Genomic DNA, 14,457 nt, shown 5'->3' on the forward strand with positions numbered 1-14,457 from the left:
TTATGGACGTTGGTCCAGGTGGTGTTTATGAGCTCATTTGCCTCATAAACATCAAATTTTGGTACGTCCGGACGGACGGAGGGTAAACCTAAAGTCCCCTCCGGTAAACCGGTAGGGGACTAATAAAAGATCAGAATAGGAATCTATCAATGCAGTTGAGTATAGTGAATTTGGTGGTGAAGGTCATATTTCACATGGCCTAAATTTCATGACTGTACATCAAAGGACAACACAGTAAGACACTTTGTCAAAATCTAGGTCACCTGATATCAAAGTTCAATTTAACAACTAAAACTGTGCAAATGGTCCAAATTTCATGGCTGTACATTAAAGAACAAGAAGAAAGATCACTGTCCCCTTAGACAAGGCAAAATTTTAACTCTAGTGTGTAATTCAAAAACAATCTTGATACAGGTCCACCAAACAAGGTTTCATGTCAAATATCTAAGATGTAGCTTTCTCTAATACAGAAAACATTTGTTTTAATTTCTGTTTTTACTATATGTACATTATGAAAATAATCAATGACCCCCCCCCACCCTACCCTACCCTCCCACCCCCCCCCCCCCCCCCACCGCAGGGCCAATTTGACACCAGGGGCAAAGTTTGAACAACTTTGGTAGAGGATCTATAGATAATGTCATATAGCAAACATCAAAGCTCTACGCCTTGTACCTTCAGACAAGAAGATTTTTTTACTGTATGTACATCAATGAACACCGGGGCGGGGCAATTTTGACCCTAGGGCTATAATTTGAACAATCTTGGTAGAGATCACTACGCAAAGTCTCATGCCAAATATCTTACCTCTGGCCTTTGTCAATTCAGAGTTTTCACTATATACATAAAAGGAAAACCTATGACCCCCAGGGCGGGGCTAATTTTGACACTAGAGGCAAAATGTAAACAACTTTGGTAGAGTACCTATAGATGATATCATATACCAAATATCAAAGCTCTAAGCTTTGTACCTTTGGACAAGAAGGTATTTTAAGTTTTTACTATATGTACATATTGTGAAAATCAATGACCCCGGGGCGGGGCCAATTTTGACCCAAGGGCTTTAATTTGAACAATTTTGGTAGAGGTCTACCAGACAATGCCTTATGCAAAATATCTTTGCTCTAGGCCTTGTGGGTCTTTACAAGAAGATTTCTTAAATTTATTCTTATAATTCCTTTATTTAGCCATGGCAACCAGATTTGTACATGGAATGAAATTCTTTGAACAATTTTGGAAGCCCTCCACCCAAGGATCAATCCTGCCTCGTTTGGTTGAAATTGGACAAGTGGCTTTTCACAAGAAGTTCACTATATAATCTATATAACACACTTACAACCACACCAACACACACACACACACAGACACACACAAACACACCAGGCAAGCTCGCACACACACACACACACACAAACACACAGGTGAATCGCTATATGCCACCGCATCGCATATGCTGCGGTAGCATCAAAAAGGTCAAATGTATAATGTTAAATCATAATTACATTTGTTGCTAAATTCCTCATGCTTCTATCATCTGTTTTGATTTTCTTGATGGCCAGTGGAATATTGAACACATTGTTACCTGAAACAAATGATTTCTTAATTAAATCATTAGGGCAACAGATGAGCATACTTTCAAAAAAAAAAAGAGCGATTGTGGATCACATGCTTTGCCTAATGATAGCCCATTCAGCTAGTGTACTGAAGGGTGATTGTACAGTTTGTTCCTATTATGTTGGGGCTACTTTGTAGCGTGTTGCAGCTACTGTATCGCAAGAGAAAAACATAAACATTCCAAAATGCTTTTTTAAAAAGGACCATAACTCAGCCAACAAGAACCGGTTGAACCGGGTGATGCTCCCAGAGTAGGTTTAGGACACAGAAAAGAATGAAAAAATGAACAAAGGGCAAAAACTCTAAAATAAGGCAAAACAGAGTTATGGTTCTTTGCACTGCACTTTCTATTCAATGAGATCTATCTACCTATAAAGTTTTGTGTTGGTATCTCTTATAGTTTCAGAGTTATGTCCCTGTTAAAGTTCAAAGTGTAAAAATGAACAAAGGGCAATAACTCCAAAATTAGACAAGGCTGTGTTTATGGTCTTTAGCATTGCACATCTTTCCAATGAGATCTATCTACCTACAAAGTTCCATGCTGATATCTCTTATAGTTTAATAGGAATGTCCCGGACAAGTTCAAGTTTAACAAGACCTGTCGGTAGGACAGCACGCTCGACTATTCTAAGTGCTTGATAATAAAAGAGCCTTGATAACGTAAAATTTAGAGCTTTGATAATGTTAAATTTTCTAAGTTCACAAAAGGGCTAATTTTTTTTTTTATAAATTCATGTTATAGGCCTTAGAGACAGTCGAATTATACAGTATTGGCTTGACTATTCGGAAGGTAATGTCACAAGGGTGTTTTATTGAGTATAATAATACTAATTACCTATGAATACATAAAATTGACAGAAAAGGTACAAAGGCTTGGTATTAAGATGTTTTATCAAGTAAATCACTGCTTTATCATTATGAATGCATATAATTGTCCCAAAAATGGCACAAACCCTTCAGTAATTATAGAGATAACAGCTTACAAGCAAAACTTTACCATGAATTTCTAAGTTGAAAAAGGGGAGAAAAATCAGCCTAAATGCAAGATAGAATTATGGATCTTTGTCAGTGACCTACAATTATGACCCTAAATGCATATGTGAAGTTTTAAATAAATATCTTTAATAGTTATTGAGATATGTAAAACTTGCATGTAAACATTAACCAAGAGACTAAGTAGAAAAGGGAATATGAATCAGCCTTAGTGCAGGATAGAGTTTATGGAACTTGGTCAGTGACATACAATTATAACCTCAAATTATGACCCTAAGTACATGTGTAAAGTTTCAAGTAAATATCTTTGAAGACCTTTAACCTTTTTAAACCAAAATTTTCTAAGTTTCAAATTTAAGGGGCAAATAGTTCTGCAAATATTGCAGGCAGAGTTGTGCAATTTTGCAAACTGATGTACCTTGTTACTATAAAAAAGTATTTTAAATTTCAATTGAATATCTCAAGCAATAATTGAGATATTTGACTTTACAAAAAAACTTTAACCAAAATTTCTAAGTTAAAAAGGGGAATAATTCTGTCAATATTGTAGGCAGAGTTATCCAACTTGTCAATCTGATGTACCTTGTTACTATAAATAAGTATTGTAAGTTTCAATTGAATATCTTAAGAAATAATTGAGATATTTTACTTTACAAAAAACTTTAACCAAAATTTCTCAGTTAAAAAGGGGCATAATTCTGTCAATATTGTGGGCAGAGTTATCCAACTTGTCAATCTGATGTACCTTGTTACTATAAATAAGTATTGTTTCAATTGAATATCTCAAGCAATAATTGAGATATTTGACTTTACAAAAAACTTCGAATAGTCGAGCTAAAAATGAAAAAAAAGGGCAAAAACTCCAAAATAAGGCAAGGCAGAGTTATGTTTCTTTAACAATGCACTTCAACATAATGAGATCTATCTACCTACAAAGTTTCATGTTGATATCTCTTATAGATTTTGAAAAATGTCCCGGACAAAGTTCAAATAAACAAAGGGTAGTAACTCCCAATTTAGGCAAGGCAGAGTTACAGTTCTTGAGCCCTGTACATCTACTTTATGAGATATATCTACCTGTAAAGTTTCATACCGATACCTCTTACAGTTAAAGAGTTATGTCCCGGACAAAGTTCAAAATGTAAAAATAAACAAAGGGCAATAATTCCAAGATAAGAAAAGGCAGAGTTACGGTTCATGAGCCCTGCACATATACTCAATAAGATCTATCTACCTACAAAGTTTCATGTTGATATCTCTCATAGTTTTAGAGTTATGTCCCAGACAAAGTTCAAAGTGTAAAAATAAACAAAGGGTTATTATTCAAAAATTAGGCAAGGCAGAGTTTCGGTTCTTGTGCACTGCACATCTACTCAATGAGATCTATCTACCCACAAAGTTTCATGTTGATACCGCTGGTTGTTTCAAAGTTATATCCCGGACAAGAATAGCGGACAGACGGACAGATGGATTGACAAAGCGACGATTATATGCTCACACTTCAGGGAGCATAAAAATCATTCAACCGTTATACCTATTAAATATGCGTTTTTACTTGAGGTGCTTATCAATCTTGTAAAGTTTCACTGAATTTGCATAAGACATTATAGAAATAGTTCGGACAAAAGTTTAACATAAATGGTGACTAGTGACTCTTACCTCCAACCAAAGTCAGGACCAATGGTATAAAGGCAATAAGTTCTAATAAAGTTCTAATAAAGGTAGTAAGTTCTACCATACAAGGAAGACATAGGTAAAATAAGCTGTCACATGAAAGTGCCGAATGGCTCTGAAAAATTTTTGTAAGTATTGCAGATAGGTATTATGAAAAGAAAAAGAGTGTAGATGTTAATAATTGCCTAATATTGCTCTTATGAAATGAAATGAAATGCTATCCATAGCAATCTTACCACCATGAACTTGGAGGTAGAGACATGGCTCTTAGACGCGACACGTCGTCTTGACATGTATGTTCTGGTATACAAGAGGTCCAATATGGCCATAGATCGCTCATCTGACCCATAAAACTCATCAGAACAATTACCTAGACAAGAATTCTGACCAAGTTTCATGACAGGTGAGTCAAAAATGTGACCACTAGGGTGTAAACAAGGTTTTTCCATATTTGGACAATGTTACCTAGTTTTCGAATCCAGGTGACCCATATTCAAACTTGACCTAGAAATCATCAAAACGAACTTTCAGACCAATTTCCAGGATATTTGGATCAAAACCGTAGCCACTAGAGTGTTAACAAGATTTTTCTATTTTTAGCTCCTGTGACCTACTGTTCCCCGAGATGACCCACATTCGAATCTATCCGAGAAATTACCTAGACAAGCATTCTGACCAAGTTTGATGACAATTGAGTCAAAAATGTGACCACTAAAGTGTTAACAAGGTTTTACCATATTTCGGCGGTGTGACCTAGTTTTTAACCCCAGGTAACCCATATTCAAACTTGATCTAGAAATCATAAAAAACAAACTTTCAGACAAATTTCCAGGATATTTGGATCAAAACAGTAGCCACTAGAGTGTTAACAAGATTTTTTTTATTTTTAGCTCATATGAAGTAAGGTCCTCCGTGATAAACAAAACATAACGTTAAAGCCTTATAATCTTACGCAAATCAAGAAATATGTTCATTTTAAATGAACACAGTTGTTATTTTGGACATTAGCTAAATAGAATATTATATTCCTAATAACCTTGCCAAAAAGTTTTTTCTTTTCTCTTTTTAAAAGTGGTAAGTGAACATTGTTCTTTCTTGAAGATGTAGAATAAAACAATATTATTTGAATTGTTCAATGAATTAAGTATTACATCAAAACTTATCAATACAAGAAATGTCGAATGACACATATGCCCCCCTCTCTAGCCCTTGACTCACATAATTGGTAATTTTGTTATAGAAACTTACCATAAATGGGTACATGGAAGTGTTCAATTATGGAAAAAAAGAAAAATAATGAAGACTTTGTAATAAATAGTTTTCAAGATAATGAGACATTTAAGGCCCCTGTGACCTAAAACATTGAACTTGTGACCCAAAATCAATAGGGGTCATCTAATAGTTATCACCAATCAATATTAGACATATGAAGACTTTGTGATAAATAGTTTTCAAGACAAGGACTGAAAATCATACAAACATTCAAGAACCCTGTGACCTTGACCTTTGACCTAGTCACTCCAAAATCAATAGGGTCACTTACTAGTTATGACCAATCAGTATGTGAAATATGAAGACTTTGAGATAAAAAAAATCTTCAAGATAATATGCGGAAACCATTCTGACACTTAAGGCCCCTGTGACCTTTACCTTTGATCTAGTGACCCCAAAAGCTATACAGATCATCTGTTGGTTATGACCAATCACTATGTGAAATATGTGGTAATTATTTCAAGACAATAAGCTGAAATCATTCTATCATTCAAAGACCTTGTGACCTTGACCTTTGACCTGGTGACCCCATTATCAATAGGGGTCATCTACTAGTTATGACCAATCAATATGTGAAATATGAAGACTTTGTGATAAATACTTACCAAGATAATAAGCGGAAATCATATTACTAAAAAAGGCCCCTGTGACCTTTGACCTAGTGACCCCAAAATCAATAAAGGTCGTCTAATACTTATGACCAATCAATATATGAAATATGAAGACTTTGTGATTGACTCTTTTCAAGATAATCAGCGGAAACCATCCTGACATTTAAGGCCCCTGTGACCTTGACCTTTGTTCTAGTGACCCAAAAATCAATGTAGGTCATCTACTAGTTATGACCAATCAATATGTGAAATATGTGAAACTTTGTGATGAATACTTTTTAAGATAATCAGCGGAAACCGTTCTGAAATTTAAAGCCCCTTTCACCTTGAACTTTGACCTAGTGACCCCAAATCAACAGGGGTCATCTACTAGTTATGACCAATTACTATGTGAAATATGAAGACTTTGTGATGAATACTTTTCAAGATAATCAGCGGAAATTATTCTGACATTTAAAGCCCCTGTGACATTGAATTCTGACCTAGTGACCCCAAAATCAAAATGGGTCATCTACTAGTTATGACCAATCAATATGTGAAATATGAATACTTTGTGATGAATACTTTTCAAGACAATCAGCAAAACCATTTTGACTTTTAAGACCCCTGTGACCTTGACCTTTGACCTAGAGACCCCAAAATCAAAAGAGGTCATCTACGAGGGTTGTCCCAAAATGTCGTAGACTACATTATTTTCTCTTCAACCTGACGTCATAACTTAATAAAATTTACCAAAAATCTTCCTTGGTCATTTGTTAATTTACCTACTTAAAGTCAATAGCCAATTTATAAAGTAATGCTTTTCATCTTGGCTTTTAATTTAACAGAACAACTAACCCGGAGCAAGATAAAATATTAGTCAGTGTTGAGAGCATGCTTCTTAAAATCATGCCTTTAACTTCTAGCATAATAATAATTATGGGAAATACCTTAAAATGGAATGACGTCATTCATTTTGACTTTATATCACCAACAGACGTTTATGTAACGCTACTTTGAAACAATCTGTAGAATAATACGTAACAGCTATGCTATTTTAAAAATGCCCAAAATGGCGACGTCAATGAAAATGCGGCGCAACGCAATGTCATTGAATAATATGTTCAATTGAAAAAGCGACCAGCATTAATTGACAACATGGAAAACATATTTTATCAAGATAATGCACCTTCCTATATATCTCAGGAGACACAGCTTGAACTTGGTGTAATAGGTTTTCAGAGACTTCCATACGCCCTTAGACTTTGCAAAGTTTCCTTATTTGAAATCACAATAACGAGGTCACAGGTTCGAAAACTTCAGCGGACTCTGCCAGGAAACTCTACGAGTGTTGAGTACATTGAAGCAGGATTTTTTTGAAAACGTTTATGATAAATGGGTCGCTCGACACCGAAAGTGCATCACGAAACAAGGAGAATACTTTGAAAAACATTTTTTTAAAATCTTATAACGTCATGACATTTATGACGGCGTGCGCCGGGTATGTATAGGTAGCATTCTTTAAATTTTTATAACGTGGTCAATTTTGGAGGTATTTTGATTTTATTTCGCATAGACACACATAAAAGTTGTATTGACTTTTCCCTAGTTGGATGAATCTATTGTGGTATAATTGATTGAGTAACAGACTTTGTCTACGATATTTTGGGACAACCCTCGTAATAGTTATGACCCATCACTATGTGAAATATGAAGACTTTGTGATAAATAGTTTTCAAGATAATCAGCGGAAACCATATGGTCTACCGACGGATAGACCGACGGACCGAAAGACTGACAGACAGACCGACATTAGCAAAACAATATACCCCCTCTTCTTCGAAGGGGGGCATAATTATCCCCTATTTACATTTTGCTCTTATTGTCATTTAATTATCTATAAGATTATTAGAATCCAGATGGATGCTCAAGTGGTCATTCCCATGTTCATTATTATTTTCAAGACCTTCCAAAATTTGTTGACACCTTTGATTCACTATTACGGGTTTTCCCCCACTACCTTACTTACAATCAACAAATGAGGGTGTATGGTTTAATCACAATTTGACGAAAAATATAAAAAGAAGTAAAACAAGAATTGAAATGAAAGTGTACAGGAACTGAAATGAAAGACTGAAACAGTCTTCCAATATTCTTGATTTTTATATAAAAATAAAAAAACCAAGGAAAATAGAATGGCGTTTTTTACAAATTGTAGAAAGAATATATACCTTCCACTTTGAAAATTTCTCCAAATCCACCCTTCTTGAAAAAAATGCAGTTTTCATCTAATCTTTTTCTATCATCATCTTCAAGAATGATTGGTCGTCCATCATAGATACAAGATATCTTTGGGCTCAATTCTGTCTTTCTTTTAATTTTTTTTGTTAAAGTAGTGCTTTCATCTGAAGTTAAACAAACACATCAAGATAAATTATGTACCGAAAAACATTAAAACTACCATAAAAAATACTAAGAAAACCTGTAAACAACATTTTTGTTCCTGTGTGGTCTCCTCAGTCAATACACATAATAGACAGGCAGTCAATTTAAGTCTAATTGTTATGGAATGAGTGTCTTAAGATGATGTAAAAGAAAGTAATACACATTGTATTTACATTAAAAACTGCTATATTTTAAGCACCAACAGTCATTATAAATTATTCTTATAACTAGAAATGTGTCCATAGGACACGGATGCCCCCACAAGCCACTGTTCTGTCAATCTTACGACTCTAGGTCAAAAATTTTTTGGACTACATGTGCCACAAGTTGAAAACTAAAAATCAACAAAGGGCCATAATTCTGTTAAATTTGGTCGCAGCAAAAATTCCTTCCTTTACTACCATCTACACATTAAGGTTGTTAATCCCTGTAAGTTTAAGCAAAATCTGCCATCCGGTTTAAGAGGAGTTGCGTTCACAAAATTTCTACATAGTAAATAATGAAAAAATCAAAAAAGGGCCATAATTCTGTTAAATTTGGTTGCAGCAAAAATTCCTTTCTTTACTACCATCTACACATTAAGGTTGTTAATCCCTGGAAGTTTAAGCAAAATCTGCCATCCGGTTTAAGAGGAGTTGCATTCACAAAATTTCTACATAGTATATAGTGAAAAAATCAACAAAGGGACATAATTCTGTAAAATTTGGTCGCAGCGAAAATTCCTTCCTTTACTACCATCTACACCTTAAGGATGTTCATTCCTGTAAGTTTAAGCAAAATCTGCCATCTGGTTTAAGAGGAGTTGCGTTCACAAAATTTCTACATAGTATATATTGAAAAAATCAACAAAGGGCCATAATTCTGTTAAATTTGGTCGCAGCAAAAATTCCTTCCTTTACTACCATCTACACATTAAGGTTGTTCATCCCTGTAAGTTTAAGCAAAATCTGCCATCCGGTTTAAGAGGAGTTGCGTTCACAAAATTTCTACATAGTATCTAGTGAAAAAATCAACAAAGGGCCATAATTCTGTTAAATTTGGTCGCAGCAAAAATTCCTTCCTTTACTACCATCTACACATTAAGGTTGTTCATCCCTGTAAGTTTAAACAAAATCTGCCATCTGGTTTAAGAGGAGTTGCGTTCACAAGATTTCGGGACGTACGGACTGACGAACGGACGGACGGACGGACAAGTGCAACGCTATATGCTCCCACATTTTGGGGGCATAAAAATGTACATGTTAATAATATGGTTGTCAAGTCTAAGCAGCAAAGCAATATTTCATGACTAGAAGTGTATCCATAGGACATGGATGTCCCACCACTTCACTGTCAGTCTACTGACACACTGCAGGACAGTATGACTGGAAGCCAGACAAAAGGGTATTCTACATGACTACCCCTACTCATAAATGGTTGGTACCTAAAATTGATGTCGATTTTTCCCAATGTTGAAATCTTGATTTTTCCCAAAGTTAAGAATTTCAAATCTCAATTTTGTATCCTAAATTATGCTTGCTTAAAAGAATTAAGGTGATACATTGAAATCATTTGATGAATTAGGATTTATAAAATATCAGGAAAAATATGCATAAATTCAAATAAAGAAACTAATTTTCTAGGCAAGATATTAATTAAAACAATTCTGAAGACATGACTATTACTTTGTCGTAGGACAAGGCCCACAAAAACCTCATGTTTGCTTAGAGTTGCATAACAAAAAACATATGTTCAATACGAAGACTTCTTATATATACTGATAAGTTTGCATCTAGAACAAACAGACAATTATAGGGATTTTTTCATGGCATCATGACCCATATGCATTAAAAGATGCTATGAAAACAAGATGGTTAAATATAAATAATGATTCTATGCATTTCCCCCTTTCAGTTTGGTAGGTTGATGTTTGCAGAAAGTATTGGTTAATACATATATTTTTAGTTTGGTTGTTTAGGAAGCTATAAGCTTATGGACACACTTTCGAATCTGTTCCTGGAACAAACCAGTATTGAGCAAAGAGTGTAAAGTTTCTTGCAAAAGGAAACATCGACTTGCCACTGACGGGGTTTGAAAACATGCAGCTAACGATCATTATATTACTAGTCCTATGTGTTGACCACATGGCCATGAAGAAATTATTGAAGGACAGAGCAGATTGTATATTAGTAGCTGTAGTGCGGGAAACGCAAAATAATTATCAAGTGTCAATGGGCGTGTTGATAGACAACCCAACCTGGTGATGCTTCATCAAGAAAACTTTTATCTATGAAGTATAATCCTTAATGAAGACATAACATATGACAGCTTGCCAGCTTTCATGAGATCTTTACAAAGTAAGAACATTTCAGTTAAGTTTACAAATATCATACTTGCATCATGGAGAACAGATACGAAATTTGTGTCTCTTCAGATTCTGCTATGACAGACATATTAATTCAGTTAAACAGATGTAAATTTTGTTTATGATTTTTGGAAAAGTCTCTATTAAAGTGGATGTGGTTATATTTCCAATAATAAAGCACATAGTGCCTTTTCAGCCTAAGGTTTTGTTAACAAGACATGCCCACAGGCAGAATGTCCATCCCTCTTGTCTGAATTCAAAACTGAACCTATAAGCTTCATAAGAAAGTTGTATACAAAGGTGAGATTTGCGCAACACAAGGCAAAATCTTGTCATGGCATCATCTTAGGTGACCTTGACCTCTGACCTGGTGACCTGTTTCATGTGAATGACAGGAAGTCTCATGATGAACATTTGTGCCTTAAAAACTCAATTCATGTATCTGAAAATTCCTCCATGCACAAAGAAGTTAGGAATGGACATGTTTGGATGCACACACAACATACAAACACTGAACAGCCATTTTGACAACTATTTTTAGCTCAGCTCAAGTGGGTTTGGAAAAAATCCTTTGGCCTCTAATCATAATACTTCAAAGCATAAGCAAGATACAGTGCTGACAATCAAATTTTTATTACTTTGTAATCCTTCAAGCAATGAGCAAGATTATAATAGACGCAGGTACACCAAACAAGTGGTCTTGACAAAAACGGATATTCCATGGCACTGGATCACACTTGAATGAAAGGTATCTTAAACTTTAATTGACCAATGGTTTCAAAATATTTTGAAACAAAGAATGTATTAGTAATATATTTACATTTTTGAAAAAAAAAATCATCACCTGCTAGCAAACTTTTATCAAAGTTTTTGTCTTTCTCTGTGATTTGTTAAAAAACTAGAAATGTGTCGTCACGCCACGAGTGCCCCTACATGCAGCCAAAATTTCAGATGTTATAATATAACATTAAGTTCCAAATTTGTTTGCACAAATTATTTTTTTCGTTTTAAGTTCAAAGCCCTTAAAACTATTCAATGTTTAACAAAAACCATTTTTATACAAAGTTCAAGGCACTGAAACTATTCAGTGTAAACCTTTTGTAAATTGCTTATTGCATATACATTTCCATAAAAATATGAGTGCTGAAACTGAAAATTCAAAGTTTTTCCAACATTCAAGAAAGATAACTTTGTCCAAAATCATTGAACCACGACCAAATTCAAACTTGAACTGCTTATTCCTAAGATGTATCTGTATGTCAAACTTGAGTTGAATGTGTACAACCATTGGGGAGATAATGAACGGAAACTTAAAATTTCTGATTTTTTTTTCAAAGTTCAAGAGGCATAACTCTGTCAGCTATCATCAAACCATGACCAAATTCGAAATTGACCAATGCATTCTCATGAAATATCCATATCTTTAATTTGAGTTGAATATGTACAACTGTTGGGAAGATAATGAATGTGATCTGAAAATTTCCTTTTATCAAAGTTAAACGGGCATAACTCTGCCAAAAATCACCAAACCATGACAAAATTCGAACTTGACCTGCGCATTTCTTTGACATATCCATATGTCAAATTTGAGTTGACTGTGTTATACCCTAGAGGAGATTATGAACGGAAACTGAAAAATTCATATTATTTTTAAAGTGAAAGGGACATAACTCTGCCAAAAATCATTGAACCATAACCAAATTCGAATTTGACATGCGCATTCCTTTGACATATCCATACCTCAAATTTAAGTTGAATATGTGACACTGTTGGGGAGATCATGAACAAAAACTGAAAATTTCATATTATTTTCAAAGTGAAAGGGGCATAATTCTCAAAAAATCATTGAACCATGACCAAATTCGAGTTTGGCCTGCGCATTAACGTATCCATATGTCAAATTTGAGTTGAATGTGTACTACTGTTGGGGAGATAATGAACGGAAACTGAAAATTTCATATTTTTTTCAAAGTTAAAGGGGCATAACTAACAAGAGGGCCATGATGGCCCTGAGGTCGCTCACCTGTATATAGGCCCCCGGAGCGGGGCCAGTTTAAACCCCAGGGCTTTAATTTGAACAAACTTTGAAGACACCCATTAGAAGATGTTTCATGATGTTGAGTTTTACTACACACATATAATGAAAAACAATGACCTCTGCCTACCCCCCCCCCCCAAGGCAGGGCCAATTTTAACCCAAGGACTTTTATTTGAACAAACTTGGTAGACACCCATAAGAAGATGTTTCATGCTAAACATCTAAGCTGTAGCTCATTGGGTTTTTTAAAAGAAATTTTTTAATTTTTTATTATACACATATAGTTAAAACAATGACATCCCTGGGGCGGGGCCAGTTTTGACCCCAGGGCTTTTATTTTAACAAACTTTGTATACACTTACTAGAAGATGTTTCATGCTTAATATCTAAACTCTAGCTATTTGGGTTTTTCAAAGAAGATTTTTAAGTTTTAGCTATACACATATAGGGAAAATCAATGACCCTCGGGGCGGGGCCAATTTTGACCCCAGGGCATTTATTTGAAAAAACTTTGTAGACACTCACTAGAAGATGTTTCATGCTTAATATCTTAGCTCTAGCTCTTTGAGTTCTTTAAAAGAAGATATTTAAAGTTTTTTCTTTCGGTCGCCATGGCAACCAGAGTTCTGCATGGAATTAAATTCTTTGAACAATTTTTAAAGGTGACCACCAAAGGAACATTCCTGTTAAGTTTGGATGAAATTGGCTTAGTGGTTTATGAGGAGATGTCATTTAAAGTAAAAGTTTATGGACGGACGGACGCCGGACGAAAAGCGATCACAAAAGCTCACCCTGTCACTTTGTGACAGGTGAGCTAAAAAGGGCTTAAAATCATCGAACCATGAACAAATTCGAACTTGACCTGTATTTTCTCATGACATATCCATATGCCAAATTTGAGTTGAATGTGTGCAACCATTACTTAAAGATAATGAACGGAAACTGATGATGACGGAATCAAAGAATGACGGAATGTCGGAGAACTATGAATCTCCACTACTTGGGAAAACATGTCTATTTATCAATAACATTATATATGTATATGTATAACATTAAACATCATAAAGTAGTCAAATAAGATACATTGGGTAGATGGTTATGTATAGTTATGAAATGGTCAGGTAAAGACTTTAAAAATATTACACAGTATATGTCATATAGCGACATTCCAATATTGATAATGAAGTAAGACCTCAAGTGCCTTTTGTGTGTTAATTTCGACACAAACCAGCATCTGAATAGAACCACAGACACTCTGTTAATCTGTAAGCTATCAAAATAGATTAGGCAGTGTCTCGAACATACAGTGGTGAGCGGCGAGTGGTTTAACTTCAACCACCTTACCACTCAGTCACAGGTGCACTTTAGTATAAAAAGTACCAGTCCATCTAAGGCATGCAGAAATTTGTATCTATTGGAGGTATCTTAGCTTTGCAAATAATTGCTTAGAAGTCCCTCTTGAGAGTCGAGAAGTGTATGACATAATA

General features: G+C 34.8%; 1 protein-coding gene across 1 annotated transcript; it reads right to left on the bottom strand.

The window, feature by feature from the left end:
* Window positions 1–1,374: 1,374 nt before the first annotated feature.
* Window positions 1,375–8,548, bottom strand: LOC132740881 (uncharacterized; the record flags this gene model as incomplete). The annotated part of the gene is given in 2 exon segments (XM_060728926.1): window positions 1,375–1,582; window positions 8,375–8,548. Coding segments are annotated over 2 exon segments (269 nt in total), but the record flags the coding sequence as incomplete, so codon positions are not given.
* Between the last annotated feature and the right edge of the window lie 5,909 nt (window positions 8,549–14,457).

The sequence above is a fragment of the Ruditapes philippinarum genome, unplaced genomic scaffold (assembly GCF_026571515.1).
Source record: "Ruditapes philippinarum isolate M1 unplaced genomic scaffold, ASM2657151v2 ctg15874_1_1_1_1, whole genome shotgun sequence".
Taxonomy (NCBI): Eukaryota; Metazoa; Mollusca; class Bivalvia; order Venerida; family Veneridae; genus Ruditapes; species Ruditapes philippinarum.